Raw genomic sequence first — 23,196 nt, forward strand, 5'->3', positions numbered from 1 at the left:
GCACCATAGTCAGGCACACCCTGGCCACATAGGAGCCGCAAACTGAGGCCTGCAAACTTAAAGCAGCCGCCTCAAAGGACGACCTTAAGGCCGCCTCCAATCTTCTGTCTTGGGCGTCCTTTAGGGCCGTGCCACCTTCCACCGGCAACGCCGTTTTCTTAGTCACCGCAGTGATTAAAGAATCCACGGTAGGCCACAGATAGGCCTCACGTTCACTCACAGCCAAAGGATAGAGGCGGGACATAGCCCTAGCCACTTTAAGGCTCGCTTCCGGGACATCCCATTGAGCCGAAATTAAGGTGTGCATGGCATCATGCACGTGGAAGGTTCTAGGCGGGCGCTTCGTCCCCAGCATAATGGCAGAGCCAACAGGGGCTGAGGGAGAGACGTCCTCCGGAGAGGAAATCTTCAAAGTGTCCATGGCCTGTAACAACAGGTTGGGCAAATCCTCTGGGCTAAAAAGCCGCGCTGCAGAGGGGTCATCCGCTCCATCCGAGCGGGGATCCGTCTCCTCCAAGGAATCCGCAAAGGACCGTTGGGAGACCTCAGACACGCTGCCCTCATCTACATCGGAGGAGACAAAGTCCTCCAAGGCCTGGGAATCAACCCGAGGGCGTTTACCTCTGGGAACCTCAACCTCTTTACCAGACGAGGGAGCAGGGGCAGCGTTTTGCATGAGGAAAGCCTGATACAGCAGCAAAACAAACTCGGGGGAGAAACCCCCCAGACTGTGCACTTCCGCAGCCTGGGCAACAGCCCTAGACGCACCCTCAACCGGCGCTCGCAAGAGCGGGGGAGAGACATGCTGCGCATCCAAAATGGCGTCCGGCGCGACACTCCGCGAAGGAGCCGCGCGGGAAGAACGGCGCTTAACTTTAGCCGCTTTTGTGCCGTCGCCCAAATTAAGGGCGTTCATGGCATTAATGTCTCCAACCTCAAGGGCGGCCCACGAAGAAGCCGTCCGAGCCGCGTGGCCGGCCAAGATGGCGGAGGCGAGGAGCGGGGGATGGGCGTTTATGGCGGGAAAAACCGCCACGCCGGAGGAAGGACCGGGACATTCATCGGTCACGAAACTGTCACCCAACAAGGGCGAATCAGGCTGTAAGACCCCCGCATCCCCTCTAGAAGCGCTCAAGCGATCCGGGGAGCGACCCTTTGCGCCCTCGCCCTCCGACGCCATATGCCACGAGGAGAAGAATCGGGGAACCCCCTGCCCGCTATAAAAAGGTAAAAATTACCTGCTGTCCGCTCCGAGCTGTAACGAACTGGTGTCCCAGTGAGTAGCTGCAATGAACGTTTAAATAAACGTCGAAATAAACGCCTTTAAGGACGTTTAAAATTTTTTTTTTTTTTTTTTTTTTTTTTTAACGGAGCCAGCGGGAGGGGGGAGAAAAGGAGGGACCTGGCACCACCAGGTTTGCACTTGCTCAAAAGAGCCCTCAACCCCAGGCACTCAACAAAACCTAAAAATTAGGCTTGGAGGCCTAGCCAGAGCTGCTGCTGTGTGTGACCACCACCTGCTGAGATAGAGAACATACTGAGGAGTTTCCGGCAGCACATGACCACATATAGGGAGGCAAAAGTTTGCTCTCTATCTCCACCTGCTGGTAGATGGACACAACCCAGTCTATGGATTGATCAGCTTGATGATATGGAATACAGAACTCAGTACTGTATTAGTTTTGGTCAAGAATTACATCATGGGGATTTATTTTTTTTAAAAATCAGTTTTTTGGACTTCTCGTATTTATTTTCTCTACAGTTACTGTGTTTTGGCTTTTCAGGGCACTATAGCACCCCCTTATTGAGGTGTGGAAGGATCCAGCATGCTTCCAAAAGCTCATAAACTAAACTCTTTTTTCTCAGTAGTACTTTAAAAAAGGCAGCTGCTACAAAAACCCTCGTTTTTCCCAGGACAACTATAGCTTTAGAATTCTTGATTATTTGTTCTCAGCACTGCAGAACAAATTCAATGGAAAAATTTAAGGGATCAACAGAAAACAGTACGAAGTTCAGCAGCTCTGTCAGAAACAGCCCCGTCGATTGGCCAGTTTGGCTAATTCATTGTTTCTAGGAAATGTGACTGCACAATTTGTAGAGATCTACCATAAGGCATTTCATCTTTAAAAGCATATCTAAGAACAATTACTCCTATACACACTGCAGCGTCCTCACAACACAACACAATTAAAACATAGCATAGCAACAAAACAACAGCACATACCTTTACAACACAATTAAAACATAACATAGCAACAAAACAAAACACTACCACATACCTTCCAATTTGCTAGCTTTTGGGATTCGATGATTTTTATTATTGCTCCCATTAGGATTCCTAAGGATGGAAAAAAAAAACACTTTCAATAAACAGTATTTTCAGGTTTTACTTTGACACAGTCATTTGATTTCAGGATTCCATTTTTTCCCACATTAGTTAACACAAGAATATATGTCTCGGTGAGAGAAAGTCAATTTTTTAAAAGATTTATAAACACAGTCTCTAAGCTCATCTGGGTGTTATAGGCCTATTCAATGCGATGAAGGTAGATATTTGAAGGCCTTTGCATTCTTGTCTTATTTGGTTAAAATGACAGAACCCAGATGGCCTGTTTCGTGCACATTCCCAAAAGTAGATGCTTCAACACTAACCCATCTCACACCACCTCAATTCGGTCTGGGCAAACGTCACACATATACAGAGCATATGCAAATGAGTTTACCTTCACATTGGTGGCCTATTTCTGTTTGACACAATTCACTGTTTTTAGCGTTTGTTTCCCCATGATCAATGAATTATTCAACTGTTTCAGAAGTAATAAACTGATAATACAGTAGCAATGAAAGTTACAGATACAACATAATATTACAAGCCATCAGGGCTTGTAAGGAACAACCGTATAAGAATGTATATTCTTGTAAATGCAAAAAAAAAAATTTTTTTTTTGAACAAGTCTAATGATAATGTTAAGAAACATTTAGGGCCGGATTCTACATATCACACTCAAAAGTGGGCACCAGAAAAGATTGGTGCTGTGCAATTCTATAAGGGCGCACGCAAATCGCGCTTAGCACAGATCTTTCTGCGCCCTAATTCTGGATACCAGACTCACACCTCAGATCTGAGTCAAGCAGCGAACAGCGTGTTGCTGATCAATGAAGTGCCTGCAGTGGATGTGACGCAGTTTTCGAAATGCTGGCCATTGTCGAAAGCAGAGAGTGGATGCTGCTTGAGTGATACGGATATGGAGGCAGAGTGAATATGCCATTTTAGTCAATGGGCAAAAAGTTAAGTGATTTTCAATTATTAGAAAAAAAATTGTTGAAAATTTTGTCCCCCCTGTCCCCCACTCTCGGCAGCCCTGCTTCGACTCCTCTCTCTCCTTCTCAGCACATATTCAACAGGCTGCTAAAACCTGTCATTTCTTTCTCTATAATACCACCGAAATTTGTCCTTTCCTTTCTGAGCACACTACCAGAACCCTTATCCACACACTTATCTCTTGCTTAGACTATTGCAACTTGCTTCCCTCTAAGCCATCTCTCTCCCTTTCAATCTGTTCAAACTTCTGCTGCACAACTTATATTCCACCAGTGTCGCTATGCTCATATTAGCCCTCTCCTCAAGTCACTTCATTGGCTCCCTATCCATTTCCGCATACAGTTCAAACTCCTCTTACTAACTTGCAAGTGTATTCACTCTGTAGCTCCTCAATACCTCTCCACTCTCATCTCTCCCTACATTTCTCTCCGGGAATTCCATTCACTGGGTGAATCTCTCTTATCTGCACCCTTCTCCTCCACTACTAACTCCTGACTCCAGTGGCGTTCCTAGCCTGGATGGCAGCCGGGGCGGATCGCCGATGCGCCCCCCCCCCCCCAGGTGCAGCGCCCCCCCCCCCCCCCCCGCGAAATGACACCTTCCCCCACCCCCGGCAAAATGACACCCCCCCGGAGGTACGCCGCTGGGAAGGGGGTGCCGCGGCGCGCGCCTGTGGGCTCCAACTTCGCTAACTTCGCTCGTTTGCAGCAGCTCCCTCTGCCCCGGAACTTCCTATTCTGGGGCAGAGGGAGCTGCAGCGAACGAGCGAAGTTAGCGAAGTCGGAGAACACAGGCGCGCGCCGCAGCACCCCCCCAGCGGCGTGCACCCGGGGCGGCCCCCCCCCCTTGGTACGCCACTGCCTGACTCCATTCCTTTTATCTTGCTGCACCATATGCCTCCACTTGGGACCACAGTCCTTGAGCCATCTGGCCCACACTGTGCGCTCACCATCCAGAGAGACTGGCATGTGTTGTCACCAGCACCCAGTCTGGAGCCAGCAAGGAGACTTCTCTCCCTAGAATGACTGGCCTCAGCCACCAACGCATGCTGAATTTCACCTGAGCAATCCACTGTAGCCAGAGAAGATAGTCTTTGGATATTGGGACCCAGCAACTGAACAGGGACGCCTGAAGCCATCACTTGTGGAACCACGCCTGTTGAAACACATCCAGAGTGGAAGCAATGGAACCCAGAACCTGCATGTAATCCCATGCCTAAGAAGCAGGGATCTGAAGCAGTCTGGACACCTACAACACAATCCGCTGTCGACATGTCTCCGGAAGCTGCACCCTCCCTCTCTGCTGTCAAAAATGATGCCTAGATCCTTGAGGCACTGAGAGGGTGCCAGATGGTCTTGGAAAAAGTTTTAAAAAAGGACTCCAAGTTGCAATCCTGAATGTCTTTGACAGCAGTTCCACCCTCTACAGGGAGACTAGCCTTCTTGGTCACAGTTTTGACCAAAGAGTCTGCCTTGGGCAAACGCAATCGCAGAGACTCCAACTCTTGCACAGGGAGAGGGTAAAGCCAAGCCACAGCTCTAACCACCCGCAAGCCCGAGCCAGGAACGTCCCACTGCGCAGAGATAAGCACTTTCATTACCATATGAATATGAAAGTTCTTAGGAGGCTTCTTAGTGCCCAACATCATGGCATGAGAAGTAGCTTCTGTAAGAGTATCCAAACTGAGAGGCTCAGGAGATGAAATGTTAAGCATCTCCAATGCTTAAAAATGAGGGATGGCAGCTCCTCCTTCCAGAAGAATCTAGCTGCTGTGAAATTGTCTCCCTCCTCCAAGGGGTAAGAGAGCAAATGGCAGGAGGCCCCTGACATATGAGCATCAGAGTCACGGTCAGAAGGCAAAGATACATCCTTGAGGTCCCAATAAGAGTCTAAATGCACCCTTTTAGACTGCTGAGCAGCAGGAGGCTGGGAGGAGAGAAGCCAGATGCATTAAAGGACAAACGTCAGAGAAAACGGAGAGTCCAAGGAGGCCTGCCCACACATCTGGCCCCTCCAAGTTATTTCGAGGGCAAGAAACCTCTGATGGAGAGCAGCCCTGAGCAAAATCCCCTGAAGCACCTCCTGCTAGCGCTTTAAAGATGGCCATCATAGACAAGCAGTCCATGTGAATGTTCCCTCCCCACCCATGCCAACCCTGCAAACAATACCAAAGCATACAATGGGATAAACTATAAGTGACTGTGATATGTTGTTTCAGGTCTTTTCAAGTACAGAAAAATAATCAATAGTCTCACAGATTTTCACTGGAGACTCTTGGCCATAACTGGGAGTGTGGGAGAAGCAGACATAGCAATGGACATGATGTTGGGAAGAACATAAGGATATTTTTCTAATTATATAAAGATGAATTTAAGGATTTTTTTTTTAAAGACTATAAGGCCCTTTTATTAAATCTAAGGAGGGCCTTTAAGCTGTAAATTCAACGCAGCAAACATTGGAGACATTCCCCACACTTGCCATTATAGATGCCTGCTGAATTTGCAGGTACCTAGGTGACACTAAGTGCTTCTGCCCTAAGAGGCGGTAAGTGGTCCCACACTATCCGCTGTATAATTATGGTACAGCCAGAGACCCCCCCACTGGAATGGTGGCGGGCCCAGTCATAGAGCTCAGGCTGTTACAGACCTTGGCCGAGTCAGAAATCTGATGGCTGGCATAACTGGGAGCTTACTGGAAAAGTATGGCCTAGTTTGTAGCCCGGATTGAGGCCTAAAAGTTAGGTCAATAGATATGGAAACAAAATGGAGGATTTCAGCACAAAATGGAAGTCCGTATCTGTTACAAAGTGGAATTTTCTCTAATGTAAGTTAGAAAAACAAGTTGAGAAATGAGTGAGTCATGCCAGGTGCATAGAAAATAGGGAACTAGCTGTCCAAGAGAGGAGGGAGACTTTCCTGTGAGCAGGATTGTGGTCAGCTATGGTGTGAGAAAGGAAAGGCGTAGCAAGATAGAAGCTACTCATTAGCATGAGCCAATCAGTGACAACCATGACATTAGCATAGATCCAATCAGGTATATCTACTGTCATATTATCCATATCCTGAGGGCACCTATAAAAATCAGGGTTTTTCCTGGTTTAAGTTAGAGAGAAAAGGGTTGGCACTCTCTCTCCAAGGGAAACCAATGTGTCCAGCAGAATTGACAAATTACCTAATTGCTTTCCCTTGTAAAACCTCTAATTGGTAAAAGAAATTATAAAAGATTAGCAAATAATTAACACCTGTTTGCAGCTTATTATATTCCTATAATTAATTGATTGTACATGCCTGTTGTCAATCACTTATTTGACTTATACCTTGGCAAATAAACTCCTCATTCCAAATGATGATTTGTGGGCTTCACTTAATGATGAAAGGCTGTAAGTATAGATGCTTTTGCTGTATCAGGCTATCATTCGCTGCATTGTATAACCTGTAGCCTAAATCCAGTTTGTCATAAGGCTGGTATCTATTCCTTGCCAGTGCTGAGAGGCGGACTAATGCAGGTCCCTTAGACCCAACGTCTCTCTCAGTGGCAATTCCTTTTAGAACTTCACAACTCCTTGATTTCCCCAGTACTAGTGCTATTTAGAGATGGAGTCAGATTTAAGGTCACTTCAGCCTTCTTGGGGGGGCACGGGACCCCTCAATTCAAAACACCGCACATATGGCAATTAGCGCTTGTTATCTCCAGCACACTAATCCCATGGGAGGAGAATGGACTTTCCATGCCCATTCTCCTCCCATGACACAAAAAGCAGTTTACCCCGCATTAATTGTAAAATATGCAAAGCCCCTCAATGTGGTTATGTGCTTAAACTGTACATTTAGGCCCCGATGCTCAGAAGCAAAGGCAGGCCCTAGAGGCCATTAGCCCCAGACTAGCGCCCGCATTAGTGAGCGTGCCAAAGATTAGCACAAATAGTATGCTAAAGTAGCCAAAAGGATGTTAATAAGGTAATTTCCTATTCTCTCCTAATGCTCAGAGAACAGCACACAAAACGAAGCCACCCTTACTGCTGAAACAAAATAACATCAGCTCAGAGCAGGTGTTAAAAGAATCATGAGAAATCAAAATCTGTCGATTTTCCTTTAATTTTGTAGCAGAAGGAAGCTCGTGCAAGCCCCCTAAGCGCCAGTAGAGAGAAACAAATATGCAAAAGTCCAAGCAAACCCAAAAGTGAAAGCGCCCGTTTCCTGCATTTAAATATAAGCCTTCCAAGTTTAAAAAAAAAAAAAATTGAAAAGCTTATATTTAAAAGGCGCAGAAAACCGACACTAATGTGCGCTTCACGTTCAGGTTTGCTTGCTGCATACGCAGAGGAGCAAAATTATTCTGAGCATGCATCAAACACGTCCCCCCTCCTTGCTTTTGCTGTAATAGCACGCATATGATTTGTATACTATTTCCTTTGAGCACCGACGAACTGATTTTCTGCACAGTTCCAGTGATATAGTTTCTGCGCTGTTGGCTTACTGCGGGAGTTTATTTATTGATACTTATATCCCACATTAACTGAATTTATACATCCAGTTCAATGCGGCCAACAATCAATAATAATTTGATACATTGAGATTTCACGGAGACATACAGAAGTGACGGCATAAAGAAAAAAAAACAAGATTCCTAAGCAAGTAAGATAACCAGCATTTCTAATTTAACACTTGCATTAAACGTCTTGATATAGGAACATATTGAAAAGGAATGATTTCAAGAATTTCCAAAATGACCAGTAGTTACTGATGAGTCTAATTTCCCTTAGGATAGAATTCCACCATTTGGTGCCCAGATGAGAAAAATCTCTAATCAATACAGATTTATACTTAATACTTTTGTAACTGGGGACGTGCAGAGTGAGGTGGTCCCTTGCACCTGGTATAGCATTACGAATTAGAAGGTCTACCATGCAGTGGCGTAGCAAGGGTGGCTGACACCCGGGGCGGGTCGCCGCTGCGCACCCCCCCCCCCCCCCGGAGTGCATTATTACCACTGGCGCTCCGCCCGGTCGAGTGCACGTCGTCGCTGGGAGCTGCGTCGGATCCGTTGGTTCCCTGCTCTCTCTGCCCCGGAACAGAAAGTAACCTGTTCCGGGGCAGAGAGAGCAGGTAACCAGCGGTGCCGACACCCCCCAGTGGCGTGCACCCGGGGCTGACTGCCCCACCACCCCCCTTCGTACGCCACTGCTACCATGTCCAGCATATAATCTGGCGCCAGCCCATAGATGATTTTGTAGATGAATGTACAAGTTTTAAATATAATCCTTGCTTTGACAGGAAGCCAATGCACATCGAATTTAGAAACTCTGTAGATCAGTCTAGCAGCAGTATTTAAGAGTTGTTTGATAGACATTCCTTAGTACCAAAATACACTGCGTTGCAGTAGTAAAGCTGTGAGAAAACAAGTGTTTGTACAAGGAGTCGAAAGGTGAAGGTTGAAAAGAAAGGTCCGAACGAGGCATCAATGCTTAATGCCATTTAGGAAAATAAATGTATGTGCAAATCACTTTCTGCATATATTTATTTCACTCTGCAATAAAAGTATGTGAAAATCTATGTCACTGACAATTAGCTTTCTGGTCTCGAAAATCTAATGAAAAAATCTAAAGCAACTTAGGACAAATCTCTTCTAATTCTACATTTCTTCCACTGCTGTTGTCCTTGTGTTTTATGTATTCTAGCCTCAGAGGAAAAAAAAAAGAAAGAGTAATCGATCCAGATGAAATTTCTTCTTAGAATTTCTCCATCAGCAAAAAGAGGGAAAGGGGAAAAAAATAAAGATTAATTAGATATCCTATCTGTCTAAGTGCCTTTCAGGCCTTGCAGTGAACACACCATAATCTAATAGCAATAAAAGAGAAACACTATTTATTACTTTAGTTATTTAATTTATACAGTGGGGGAAATAAGTATTTGATCCCTTGCTGATTTTGTAAGTTTGCCCACTGACAAAGACATGAGCAGCCCATAATTGAAGGGTAGGTTATTGGTAACAGTGAGAGATAGCACATCACAAATTAAATCCGGAAAATCACATTGTGGAAAGTATATGAATTTATTTGCATTCTGCAGAGGGAAATAAGTATTTAATCCCTCTGGCAAACAAGACCTAATACTTGGTGGCAAAACCCTTGTTGGCAAGCACAGCGGTCAGACGTCTTCTGTAGTTGATGATGAGGTTTGCACACATGTCAGGAGGAATTTTGGTCCACTCCTCTTTGCAGATCATCTCTAAATCATTAAGAGTTCTGGGCTGTCGCTTGGCAACTCGCATCTTCAGCTCCCTCCATAAGTTTTCAATGGGATTAAGGTCTGGTGACTGGCTAGGCCACTCCATGACCCTAATGTGCTTCTTCCTGAGCCACTCCTTTGTTGCCTTGGCTGTATGTTTTGGGTCATTGTCGTGCTGGAAGACCCAGCCACGACCCATTTTTAAGGCCCTGGCGGAGGGAAGGAGGTTGTCACTCAGAATTGTACGGTACATGGCCCCATCCATTCTCCCATTGATGCGGTGAAGTAGTCCTGTGCCCTTAGCAGAGAAACACCCCCAAAACATAACATTTCCACCTCCATGCTTGACAGTGGGGACGGTGTTCTTTGGGTCATAGGCAGCATTTCTCTTCCTCCAAACACGGCGAGTTGAGTTCATGCCAAAGAGCTCAATTTTTGTCTCATCTGACCACAGCACCTTCTCCCAATCACTCTCGGCATCATCCAGGTGTTCACTGGCAAACTTCAGACGGGCCGTCACATGTGCCTTCCGGAGCAGGGGGACCTTGCGGGCACTGCAGGATTGCAATCCGTTATGTCGTAATGTGTTATCAATGGTTTTCGTGGTGACAGTGGTCCCAGCTGCCTTGAGATCATTGACAAGTTCCCCCCTTGTAGTTGTAGGCTGATTTCTAACCTTCCTCATGATCAAGGATACCCCACGAGGTGAGATTTTGCGTGGAGCCCCAGATCTTTGTCGATTGACAGTCATTTTGTACTTCTTCCATTTTCTTACTATGGCACCAACAGTTGTCTCCTTCTCGCCCAGCGTCTTACTGATGGTTTTGTAGCCCATTCCAGCCTTGTGCAGGTGTATGATCTTGTCCCTGACATCCTTAGACAGCTCCTTGCTCTTGGCCATTTTGTAGAGGTTAGAGTCTGACTGATTCACTGAGTCTGTGGACAGGTGTCTTTCATACAGGTGACCATTGCCGACAGCTGTCTGTCATGCAGGTAACGAGTTGATTTGGAGCATCTACCTGGTCTGTAGGGGCCAGATCTCTTACTGGTTGGTGGGGGATTAAATACTTATTTCCCTCTGCAGAATGCAAATAAATTCATATACTTTCCACAATGTGATTTTCCGGATTTAATTTGTGATGTGCTATCTCTCACTGTTACCAATAACCTACCCTTCAATTATGGGCTGCTCATGTCTTTGTCAGTGGGCAAACTTACAAAATCAGCAAGGGATCAAATACTTATTTCCCCCACTGTATATGTTACCTTCCACAGGCTTTCTGATAAGTAAGAATTCTGGCACCAGAAATATGTAGCATTCAGCTGCAAACATATTTCTTTAGCAAAGTGAGTGTAAAGTACATTGTGATAAAAGACCAAATTAAAATCATTAATTTTCAGCACTCTATAGAGCAGATATGAGCTAACGAGTGAAGTATGAACTGTGCCCTTAAAAGCGAAACTATTAATGCAATACTAATGTCAACTTAAGTACATAAGTATTGCCATACTGGGACAGGCCGAAGATCCATGACACCGAGGGCCAGATGCACTAAACTTAACGAGCCATTAACGAGCAAGTAGTAAACCCTGGCATGCACTAAAGGCCATTTTCCTATCACGGTAGCAGCAAACGAAAACGGAATGCAGATGATTATAATGAGCTGCACTACCGTTGCAAGGCTATTATAATGAGATGCACTAACGTTTACCGATTCCCCTTACTGTGGGAAACCTAACGTGAGGTCTGCACCTCTCGTTAGGCTGGGGCTGCTGTGAACGGACCCATGGAGACCAGTGAGAAAAGCGCCTAACATCCATGTAAAAAACAAAAAAACAAAAACGAACAAGCTGCGTGTCCCAAGTGCTCGTCAGGGACGTCCTTGCCTGTCCTTGCCTAATATGGACGTCCTTCAGGGACGTCCCTGATGAGCACTTGGCTTTCTTTTTTCCCTTCTGACGCCGCCGCTCCCCCCTCCCCCCTGCATTGAAATGACGGCTTCCCGCCGCCCCGGCCTCCCCACCATCCTCCGCACCCACGTGGCCCCGCCGACGCCGCTCCCCCCTCCACCCGCCCCCTCCATCTGCCACCGGGCCAGGCCCTCACAGCACCTCTCACCGCCATGTGAAGGCGCTGCAGCAGGCAACAGCTGATCGCCTCCTTTCGGACTTCCCTCCTTTCCTCCCTGGCCCGCCCTCGTCTGATGTAAGTAACTTACATCAGAGGACGGCGGGCCAGGGAGGAAAGGAGGGAAGTCCGAAGGAAAGCGATCAGCTGTTGCTTGCTGCAGCGCCTTCACAGAGGTGAGAGGCACTGTGAGGGCCCGGCGACCTCAGGGGGGGGGGGAGGGGGGAAGACATCCATAAAGGCAGTCCATAGGCACAGCTCATCTTTTTTATATATATATATATATATATATATATATATATAGTGAAGGACGTCCTTGGCATGCACAGAGCAGCCAGCATAATGCTTGGCTGCTCTGCGCATGCTCGACCGGCCGACTGTTTAACGATGGAATAGAGAATGCAAGTGAGCTACAGCGAGCAGCTCATTTGCATTCCTATTCCTGGAGATGCATACCCGTTCCTTACCGATTCGCTAAGGGAATCGGTAAGGGAAGGGCTTTAACGATTTTTTAGTGCATCTTGCCCCCAGTATCCTGTTCCCAATAGTGGCTAATCCAGGTCACAAGTACCTGGCAAGATACCAAAAAAGTGCAATACATTTTATGCTGCTTATCCTAGAAATAAGCAGTGGATTTCCCCAAGTTCATTTTAATAATTATAGGCCATCATTTCAAATGTGTCTATACACATTAATGGAGTAACCTCATTTTAACAAGGTAGGTCGTTCACAAGCTGGAAGCATTCTAGCAATTGGGAGAAAGCAGTCAGCAAGCGATGGTGTTCTAGAAAGAGAATCCCAGAGGTAATACCACTTCAAGAAAGAAAGGAACAGAAAAGGGAAAAAGAGGAAGGGATTTGATCTACCACCTTCTGTGGTTACAATCAAAACAGTTTACATATTATATATAGGTAATTTTTCTGCCCCAAGTGGGTTCACAATTTTATTCCGTTCCATAGTGTCACGTCTGTGGCTGTGACCACCCTCATACTTACCCTGTTTCTGGGAGTCAGTGGCTGCGCTGGCTTCTGCTTGTCTCTGTGTCTGTCTCTGTCTTAGTTTCTCTCTGGCTCTGTGTGCTGATTGCCTTACTGGACCTCACCTGTGTGGGCTATGCCTCTTCCAAGATGGCTGCCACCTCCTCTATGCCAGTATCCAAGATGGCTCCTGCTTGTCCTTCCTGTGGGCTCACTTCCTCTGTGTGTCAAGCCTCTGTTTGGAGGCAAGAAACTTCCTGCTTCTGTCCTGCTGGTGGTGACTCAACAGTTAGTTCCTTTATAAGGAAGGCCTGTGCTTGCAGTCAGGGCCTTCGCATGGTGTCATTGTCTGGTGTCATGCCCAGAGGCCGACAGGTTAGTTAGTGTGTTGCTGCGCTGCTTCTAAGCCTGTCTTCTGTGTGGGCTTCTTGCCCTTCTGTGTGGGCTTGCCCTTCTGTCTGGTACCTGTGGGCTTCTTGCCTTTCTGTGTGGGCTTGCCCTTCTGCTTAGTACCTGTGGGCTTCTTGCCCTTCTGTGTGGGCTTGCCCTTCTGCTTAGTACCTGTGGGCTTCTTGCCCTTCGGTTCCCAGTACCTGTGGGCTGCTTGCCCTTCTGCGTGGGCTGCTAGCCTTCTGCCTTTAGTCTGTGTTTGCAGCCTGCCCTACTCCTTACTTGTATATTCTGTGTGCACATCCTGAACCTTGTATATCCTGTGTGCACATCCTGGTTGCTATCCTTCTGCCTTTAGTCTGCGTTTAGAGCCTGCTGTTCAGCCCTGGTTTCCCCGTCTGTGTTGGCAGCCTGCCCTACTCCTTGCTTGTATATTCTGTGTGCACATCCTGAACCTGGTATATCCTGTGTGCACATCCTGGTCCCTGCTTGTTCGTCCTGAGTCCTGGTTTCAGCTAGCTAGTGTTATCCGGTTTCCCGCTCTGCCTAGCTACCTTCTGTCCCGTGTGTCTACCTTGTGCCTTGCTTGTAGATCCTGTGTGCTTATCCGGATCCCTGCTTATGTATCCTGATTCCTGTATCTGTCTAGCTAGCGTGTATCTTCTGGGGGATTTATCCTGTTACCTGCCTCGACCTAGCTAGTGGGTTTGCCCAGGGGGCATTCCCAGTCTCCCCTTCTTCCTTGCTTGCATGTCTGCCCTAGTCCCTGCTCCTGATAAGCTTCTGTCTGTCTAGTCTGTCTGGTGTGTCTGGCTTAGCGGATGCGTGCAGCGCTTAGTGTAGTCTAGTATTGTTCCCTCGTGTTTCCTAGACCCGAGGTGGGTCCTCTGGATCTTCAGTTCCGGTCTTGCCCTACAAGTCCTGTCGGCCGCCCGCACGCTAGAGCTCAACTCTAGCGGAAAGGTGGCTAAGTACAGGTGAAGCGGTTCCTGTTCTGCCGGTTCAGTTGCCTACTTCCAGTCCAGAGTTCCGGTCTGGTCCTTCCAGACGTCCAGTTCCAAGACGGTCTTGCCTGCCTCTGCTGCTCTGCGGCAGAGGCCCAAGGGCTCACGATTCCCAGTGCTGCCTTGAGGACCTGACAGCGTGCCAAGGCCCTCGAGAACGCAACACATAGATTTATAATCTGCCAAGTCCTCTACAGTTCAAGGCAGCTAACATAAGATAAAGCAACACAATCTGTAGCTAAGTTACACGGTTTAACAAAACGTCAATCAAAATCTACTGTAAAAGATATTTTTGAAATAAATAAGTCTTCAAATATTTCTAAAAGGTATAGTAAGAAGACAATGTTCTTAATGAAAGAGGCAGCAGGCCATTCCAGATCTTAATTGCTTCAGATGAAAAAGAACTCCCCCATAATCCTTTAAAATGAATATGCTTAAGATCAGAGTAGTCAAACTGAGAGGAACTTTTCTTTATATTTTTTTGGTCCTGGGGCAATGAGGGTTAAATGACTTGCCTAAGGTCACAAGCAGCTGCACTGTGAATCAAACTTGGCTCCCCTGTTTCTCAGGCCACTGCACTAATAGGCTACTCTAAACTGCTGAGAATTACATTCCCAGGAAGACTCAACCTAAAGCCAGCTGAGGAATTGACAGTAATTGGGGGATGCATGTGAGGCACATGGGGAGAGCCATTTTGGTCTACATCTGCTGCCATTTACTAGGTTAGTACAAACCTACTTAGACAGAGGAGACTACTAGGGAGACAGAAGGCTCCTCAAGAAGAAACGATCAATCAGAAGAGAGACTGCAGTGAAACAACAGCTGCCACTCAAGGTGGAGGACACCCTTCTAAGAGAGCTGGAAAGCCTAGTCCTGGGTGTGAGCAGTGTAAACTAATCAGCTAATTAGGCAACATTGATTATTGTTGTTAAGAGACACTTAATTGGCAAGGATCTGCCCTATGCCCTATTCTATAACATGCATGCGTAGCGTCAACTCGAAAAAGGACATGGCCAAGGTACAGGCATGGGCATTCCCAGAAATTAGGCTCAATGTTGTAGAATACCTGCATTTGCGTGACTTAACTGCCATCAGTTAGGTGCCCTTTACAGAATATTAGCATAGTGTAGATCATCCTGGCACCATTTATTGAATTTCCCCCATTGTGTCCTAAAGGAATTTCTTTTTAGCATAACATTAAATAGCTACAAGAAATCCGTCCAAAACTTAAGAGCTTACTTACTGGGGTGAGTACACTTGCATTTCCAGGGCTATATGCGGATCTCTGGAACGCACATGCCTGCCAAAGTCCTCCGGTCCCCCTGATGCCCCAATAATCTGATATGGACAGGACATTTAAACAAAAAAAATCCCACACAGCCATCTGTGGTGGTGGATGCTTGGAATGCCCTCCCGCGGGAGGTGGTGGAGATGAAAACGGTAACGGAATTCAAACATGCGTGGGATAAACATAAAGGAATCCTGTGCAGAAGAAAGGGATCCTCAGGAGCTTAGCCTAGAATGGGTGGCAGAGCTGGTGGTTGGGCGGCGGGGATAGTGCTGGGCAGACTTATACGATCTGTGCCAGAGCCGGTGGTGGGTGGCAGGGATAGTGCTGGGCAGACTTATACGGTCTGTGCCAGAGCTGGTGGTTGGGAGGCGGGGTTGGTGGTTGGGAGGCGGGGATAGGGCTGGCCAGACTTATACGGTCTGTGCACTGAAGAGGACAGTACAAATAAAAAAAAGTAGCACATATGAATTTATCTTCTTGGGCAGACTGGATGGACCGTGCAGGTCTTTTTCTGCCGTCATCTACTATGTTACTATCCAGCTTATAATTGAAAAAGAAAAACGCCTATATTGCGACCCAAATCGGGAGATAGACGTTTATCTCACAAAAACGAATAAAGCGGTATAATCGAAAGCCAAATTTGGACGTTTTCAACTGCACTCCGTCGCGGATGCGGACAAAGTTGATGGGGGCGTGTCAAAGGCGTGGTGAAGGCGGAACTGGGGCGTGGTTATCGGCCAATCAGAGATAGGCGCCTTTCGCCAATAATGGAAAAAAAATATGCGTTTTTAGCGAGAATTTAGGGCACTTTTCCTGGACCCTGTTTTTCCACGAATAGGGCCCCAAAAAGTGTCCTAAACGACCAGATGACCACTGGAGGGAGTCGGGGATGACCTCCCCTGACTCCCCTAGTGGTCACAAACCCCCTCCCACCACAAAAATATGCCGTTTCACAACTTATGTTCACCCTCAAATGTCATACCCACCTCCCTGGCAGCAGTATGCAGGTCACTGGAGCATTTATTAGGGGGTGCAGTGGACATCAGGCAGGTAGACCCAGGTCCATCCCCCCCACCTGTTACACTTGTGCTGGTAAATGGGAGCCCTCCACACCGCCCCCCCAAACCCACTGTACCCACATGTAGGTGCCCCCCTTCACCCCTTAGGGCTATAGTAATGGTGTAGACTTGTGGGTGGTGGGTTTTGAGGGGGATTTGGGGGGCTCAACACACAAGGGAAGGGTGCTATGCACCTGGGAGCTCTTTTACCTTTTTTTTTTTTTTTTTGTAAAAGTGCCCCCTAGGGTGCCCGGTTGGTGTCCTGGCATGTGAGGGGGACCAGTGCACTACGACTCCTGGCCCCTCCCACGAACAAATGCCTTGGATTTATTCATTTTTGAGCTGGGCGCTTTCATTTTCCATTATCGCTGAAAAACAAAAACGCCCAGCTCACAAATTGTCGAATAAAACATGGACGTCTATTTTTTCCCAAAATACGGTTCGGTCCGCCCCTTCACGGACCCGTTCTTGGAGATAAACACCCATGGAGATAGACGTTTTCGTTCGATTATGCCCCTCTATGTATCTCACAAGCCTTTTTTTCCCTTCTGAAAGTAGGCTAACAATATAATACAAATATTTTGCCTCAAATATTATCTTAACCACACTGTATACATAACAGATGTCAGCACTCCACGAGATTCCTGCTCAAGAATGAGGCTGTGGATTTTAAGGGGTTCTCTCTACTCATAGAAAATTTATAACAAAATGAACACCATGGTCTTTTCAACTCTTATATTTGCATAAGTGGTTCATAACTCAGCTCATGAGGCAGATCACATTCTCGACTGTGTTTTTCCCCCCCCCCCCCCCCAATACTGATGTATGAGGATGATTTATCCAGGATCTTAAAGACCTGGATACACCATTTTTTCTTAATGTTTTAAGTGGGTTAGTTGGGGATTATGCATATTTATTTCAGGGGGCAGATATGTCTTTTATAAATTAAAAAATTAAAGAGCTATTTTTGAAGGAGTTAGACATTCTCACATTACAGAACAGGAAATCCTTTAAAGGAGTATAAACACCAATTCCAGATGTTAGAGAAAACTCCAAATGGCATAAATCACAGCTAGTGGAGGACAGGGAAGAGTGTAAGGCCAAAACAAATCTTTAGCAGACAGCCATTCTACCACAAACAATATTACACTGGCCATGCATACTCTCCTTTAACATCAGCCCAAAGAACTGTTTCAGACAGCAAGAGATTCCTGTCCCCTCTTGAAGATGGATTGAATCTCACTGATTTTGTTCCCTTTTTTAGTACATAAGACTGTATTAATTCAAATTCCTTCAACAGTAGGTTAAGGCTTTAGGAATCTAAGATCTAGACCTGCATCCCCAAAAATCTGACGAACTTCAGGAGATCAACACTGAAGACTTCTTAATATGATTAAGCCTATCACCTATGCTTGTCATTCCTATACCTCCGGGCCTATTGTGGAAGCAAAGGAGGGTTTCACAGAGCTAACGAGACATCTTAAAAGGGTCATTTTAGCGGGACAGGATGTTTCTGAGCTGGGGTTCACATTCATTTTTTTTTATTTTCATCTGCTAATGAAGATCAAATGCTCATCATGTGGGGAAAGAAAAGAGTTAAAGGGAAGACTACCGGCTGGCCCTGCTGTCTCACAAACAGTGGGACTTCCTGATACCTTGTGGTTGGGCTGGCAGTAGCTGTTAATGTGGTGGTTGAGGCAGGCCTGGAGGAGCAGAAGAGAAGGTTAAAACTGTTTACCTCTCAAGCATCACTTACCTCAGGAGGGGGAAACCTCCCACCTACCTACTGCAGCAGTGTTTTGGATTTCATTTTTATGTGATGGGGACAGATATCCGGATGATCGATCAGGCAGAATAGGAACAGTGGTAAAAGTAGCCAGTGCATAAGAAAGGTGGATGGGGGGGGGGGGGGGGGGGGGGGGGGGAGAAGAGATGAGAACTGTGTTATAGGATGAAGGCGCAGCTCAGAGCAGTGGGATCTTAGTGGAGTGAATATTAAAATTTCCCCTGTTTTCCTTTGCTAGAGTCAAAGATGCAAGGAGTAAGGGGGAGTTTTCCCCCAACCTTTGGAATCTGTGAGTCCCACTTACATATTTCACTTAAAAGCATATCCCTCCAGGAAATCTGGCTTGTGGTAATGAGAAGTGAAGCCTCTATGGATGGGTATATGAGACAATTACAAGATTTTTCTCAAGAAATGGTTTTGAAGTTGAAGTTGAAAATGTACAGGGAACTGCATGGGAAAGCTGAAGCTTGTATATAGATGACATCAGTACAAACAGTGGAAGCAACCTTGGTTAAGAACAATGTAAACCTGGAGGATGTAATGGGGCAGTTCTACAAACTGAAGAGTAGCAAATCTCCTGGACCAGATGGTATTCATCCCAGAGTACTAATAGAACTGAAAAAATGAGCTTGCGGAGCTATTTTTAGAAATATGTAATTTATCCTTAAAATTGAGCGTGGTACCGGATGATTGGAGGGTGGCCAATGTAACGCCAATTTTTAAAAAAGGTTCCAGATGAGATCCGGGAAATTATAGACCAGTGAGTCTGACGTCGGTGCCGGGCAAAATGGTAGAGACTATTATTAAGAACAAAATTACAGAGCATATTCAAAAGCATGGATTAATGAGACAAAGTCAACATGGATTTAGTGAAGGGAAATCTTGCCTCACCAATCTACTACATTTCTTTGAAGGGATGAACAAACATGTGGATAAAGGGGAGCCGGCTGATATTGTGTATCTGGAATTTCAGAAGGCGTTTGACGAAGTACCTCATGAAAGACTCCAAAGGAAATTGGAGAGTCATGGGATAGGGAGGTAGTGTTCTATTGTGGATTAAAAACTGGTTAAAAGATACAAAACAGAGAGTAGGGTTAAATGGACAGTATTCTCAATGGAGAAGGGTAGTTAGTGGGGTTCCCCAGGGCTCTGTGTTGGGACCGCTGCTTTTTAACATATTTATAAACTAGTAAAACATGGCCATTTCTGACACAAATGAAACGGGCGCTAGCAAGGTTATCCTCCGAGTTCCAGCTTGGCCCCCTCCCTCCCTCCCTCCCCTCCAAGTTCCATGCCCCCCTCCCTCCCTCCGACTCCTCCCGCCCTTCCGGAAACAGGAAATTAGGACGGGACCAGAGGCAGAGCTGAGACAGAAGGGAAGGCAAGCTGAAGCGCCGTGCCTGCTCGCTTTTTACTGCTGCCGACGGACCCCGAGGTAAGAACTTTTTAATTCAGGCCAGCACGCAGGAAGGCGAGGGACAGACGGAGTACTAGGAGAAGAGGGTGGGCAACGCAAGTTGGGCTGCCACTCAGAGCGTAGAGACAGAGAGAGGGAGGGAGGCGCGGGGGTCTGGAACTCGGAGGAGAGGGAAGCCTGGAACTCGGAGGACAGTGGGGGAGGGAGGTGATTCTCCCGCGATTGAATCCTCACCTCCAACGTTCTGTGGCTGGCTGGTGCTGGTTTCCCTTCCCTCTCATTGGTCCTCCCTCTGACGTCATCACATTCCGACGTGAGGGCAGAGCAATGGGAAATGTGTTACAAACCCATGCATCCAGATGTAGAATGTTGAGATGCAAATTATTATATAGGATGACCTAGAGATGGGAGTAACTAGTGAGGTAATTAAATTTGCTGATGACACAAAGTTATTCAAAGTCGTTAAATCGCGGGAGGATTGTGAAAAATTACAAGAGGACCTTACGAGACTGGGAGACTGGGCGTCTAAATGGCAGATAACGTTTAATGTGAGCAAGTGCAAAGTGATGCATGTGGGAAACCCGAATTATAGCTACGACATGCAAGGTTCCACATTAGGAGTCATGGACCAAGAAAGGAATCTAGGTGTCATCGTTGATTATACGTTGAAACCTTCTGCTCAGTGTGCTGCTGCGGCTAAGAAAGCAAATAGAATGTTAGGTATTATTAGGAAAGACATGGAAAACAAAAATGAGTTTGTTATAATGCCTTTCTATTGCTCCATGGTGCGACCGCACCTCGAATATTGTGTTCAATTCTGGTTGTCGCATGTCAAAAAAGATATAGTGGAATTAGAAAAGGTGCAGAGAAGGGCGACGAAAATGATAAAGGGGGTGGGACGACTTCCCTATGAAGAAAGGCTAAAACGGCTAGGGCTCTTCAGCTTGGAGAAAAGGCGGCTCAGGGGAGATATGATAGAGGTCTATAAAATAATGAGTGGAGTTGAACGGGTAGATGTGAAGCGTCTGTTCACGCTTTCCAAAAATACTAGGACTAGGGGGCATGTGATGAAGTTACAATGGAGTAAATTTAAAAAGAATCGGAGAAAATGTTTCTTCACTCAACGTGTAATTAAACTCTGGAATTCGTTGCCAGAGACTGTGGTAAAGGCGGTTAGCTTAGCTGAGTTTAAAAAAGGTTTGTACGGCTTCCTAAAGGAAAAGTCCATAGACCACTATTAAATTGGACGTGGGGAAAATCCACTATTTCTGGGATAAGCAGTATAAAATGTTTTGTACATTTCTGGGATCTTGCCAGATATTTGTGACCTGGATTGGCCACTGTTAGAAACAGGATGCTGGGCTCGATGGACCTTTGGTCTTTCCCAGTATGGCAATACTTATGTACTTATTTATATGAATATTTCATTTACTGGCTATCAAAAATAATTGTTCAAAATAACATACATCATTAAAAATACCATAAAACACAACAGATTAAACAATTAAACATTTCTCATAGAGAATAAAGGAGCAGCCTAGGGGCAAGAGCTGCAGACTGAAAGCAAGGAAAAGCAGAGTTCAAATCCCACTGACACTCCTTGTGATCTTGGGCAAGTTGCTTCACCCTCTGTTACCTCAAAAATTAGATTCCAAGCCTTATAAGCAGTGGCGTTCCTAGCCTCGACGATACCCGGGGCGGATCGCCGATGCACCCCCTCCGGGTGCAGTGCCCCCCCCCAGGTGCACGCCGCTGGGGGGGGGGGGGTGCCGCGGCGCGCACCTCTTGGCTGCGAGTTCGAATCATGACGCTAATTCTCTCGTTCGCTGCAGCTCCCTCCCTCTGCCCTGTAACAGGAAGTAACCTGTTCCGGGGCAGAGGGAGGGAGCTGCAGCGAACGAGAGAATTTAGCGTATCGATTCGAACTCACAGCCGACAGGCGCGCGCCGCGGCACCCCCCAGCGGCGTGCACTTGGGGCGGACCGCCCCCACCTTGGTACGCCACTGCTTATAAGGACAGGGAAATGACTAATACAAGAGCTTGACCCGGGTATGTAAATAAGAATCTAAAACTTTCTATACCATCAAGAGTGCCCAAGTCCTTAAGGAAATGCCCAATCACCTGAACTGCTGAGTTTCAAATAAGTCAGTAAATCATAGCTCTTTGAGTAAACCTATGACATTGTCCACAACTTTACTTAAAGGTCTATTTTTTTTAATCCTTACTTGGCTCTAAGTCTCATGCAGGTACACTCTGTGCACATTATTTGTTGATGGTATTTCTAGAATTGATGATTGATGTGTTCTTTTTAGTGTTTATTGTTCTATCAAACTGAAATTCTAACACTCTTCCTAACTGATGTCTCATCTATCACTATGCTTATCTCTTACTACATATAGCCAGACATGAGTTAACATCTTCTTTTTGCCATCTAGTTTTACAAGATTTCTGTATTAAAGCATCTATATATATAAAAGGCACTTTGAAGCCTCAAGCCGGAAACTTGAGGCGCCCGAGATATCCGGTTTGGCCTGCAGGCTCCAGTCACTGTAGCTCCGCCCTCGCGTCAAAACGCGATGATGTTGAGGGCGGGGCGGCCCTCGCGTCAAAACGCGATGACGTTGAGGGCGGGGCGGCCCTCACAACCACGTCACTGAGGGACGAACGGAGGAAGAGAAGAGGTGTGCAACTCGGAACGGAGGCACGGAGGGGGTGTCTGCAACTCGGGAGGGAGGACGGGGGCGGGGGGGGGGGGATTACCCTGCTAGCGCCCGTTTCATTTTTTCCAGAAACGGGCATTTCTTACTAGTCATATAATAAAGCAACAAAATAGCAATGTTTCAAACATGCTACATGACAACTACTGCTACTTAACAAATGAAGAAAACCCTCAATCACCATGATCTCTGGACTGCTTCCACATAACTATTTTATTATACTGTGGTCAGGAGAGCAGCAGATGTTTCACTTCCACCTACACCTAAAAGATCAGCCACAGCATCTGTCTTCTCAGAAAACTAACCACCCTACCATAGCATGGTGAAGGCAGCAAGAAGTAGACAGTTCTGGGACAAGAATAAACTCTTAAGAACAGCCATACTGGGTCAGACCAATGGTCCATCCAGCCCAGTATCCTGCTTCCACCTGAAATTAAATATGACCAAAACCGAGCTTCTCATTTTCCCCCCCAAACCCACCTCCCCACTCCCCCCGTTTTCTATTTCTGTTGATGGCTCTCTCATTCTCCCTGTCTCCTCAGCTCGAAACATAGGGGTCATATTTGACTCTTCTCTCTCCTTCTCTGCTCATATCCAGCAGACCGCCAAAACCTGTCGTTTCTTTCTTTACAACATCCGTAAAATCCGCCCCTTTCTTTCCGAGCACTCTACCAAAACCCTCATCCACACCCTTGTCACCTGTCGTTTAGACTACTGCAATCTGCTTCTTGCTGGCCTCCCACTTAGTCACCTCTCCCCTCTCCAGTCGGTTCAAAACTCTGCTGCCCGTCTCATCTTCCGCCAGGGTCGCTTTACTCATAATACCCCTCTCCTCAAGACCCTTCACTGGCTCCCTATCCGTTTTCGCATCCTGTTCA

The 23,196-nt window shown here is 46.5% G+C and overlaps 1 protein-coding gene across 1 annotated transcript in view; it reads right to left on the reverse strand.

Moving 5' to 3' along the window:
* SLC9A8 (solute carrier family 9 member A8) overlaps positions 1-23,196 on the reverse strand; it is a 179,895-nt gene that overhangs the window by 143,377 nt on the left and 13,322 nt on the right. Inside the window, exon 4 of the mRNA XM_030212977.1 lies at positions 2,280-2,338. Within this exon, the coding sequence (XP_030068837.1) occupies positions 2,280-2,338 (59 nt within the window). The remainder of the gene's footprint in view (positions 1-2,279; positions 2,339-23,196) is intronic.

Source organism: Microcaecilia unicolor, chromosome 8 (assembly GCF_901765095.1).
Source record: "Microcaecilia unicolor chromosome 8, aMicUni1.1, whole genome shotgun sequence".
Classification (NCBI taxonomy): Eukaryota; Metazoa; Chordata; class Amphibia; order Gymnophiona; family Siphonopidae; genus Microcaecilia; species Microcaecilia unicolor.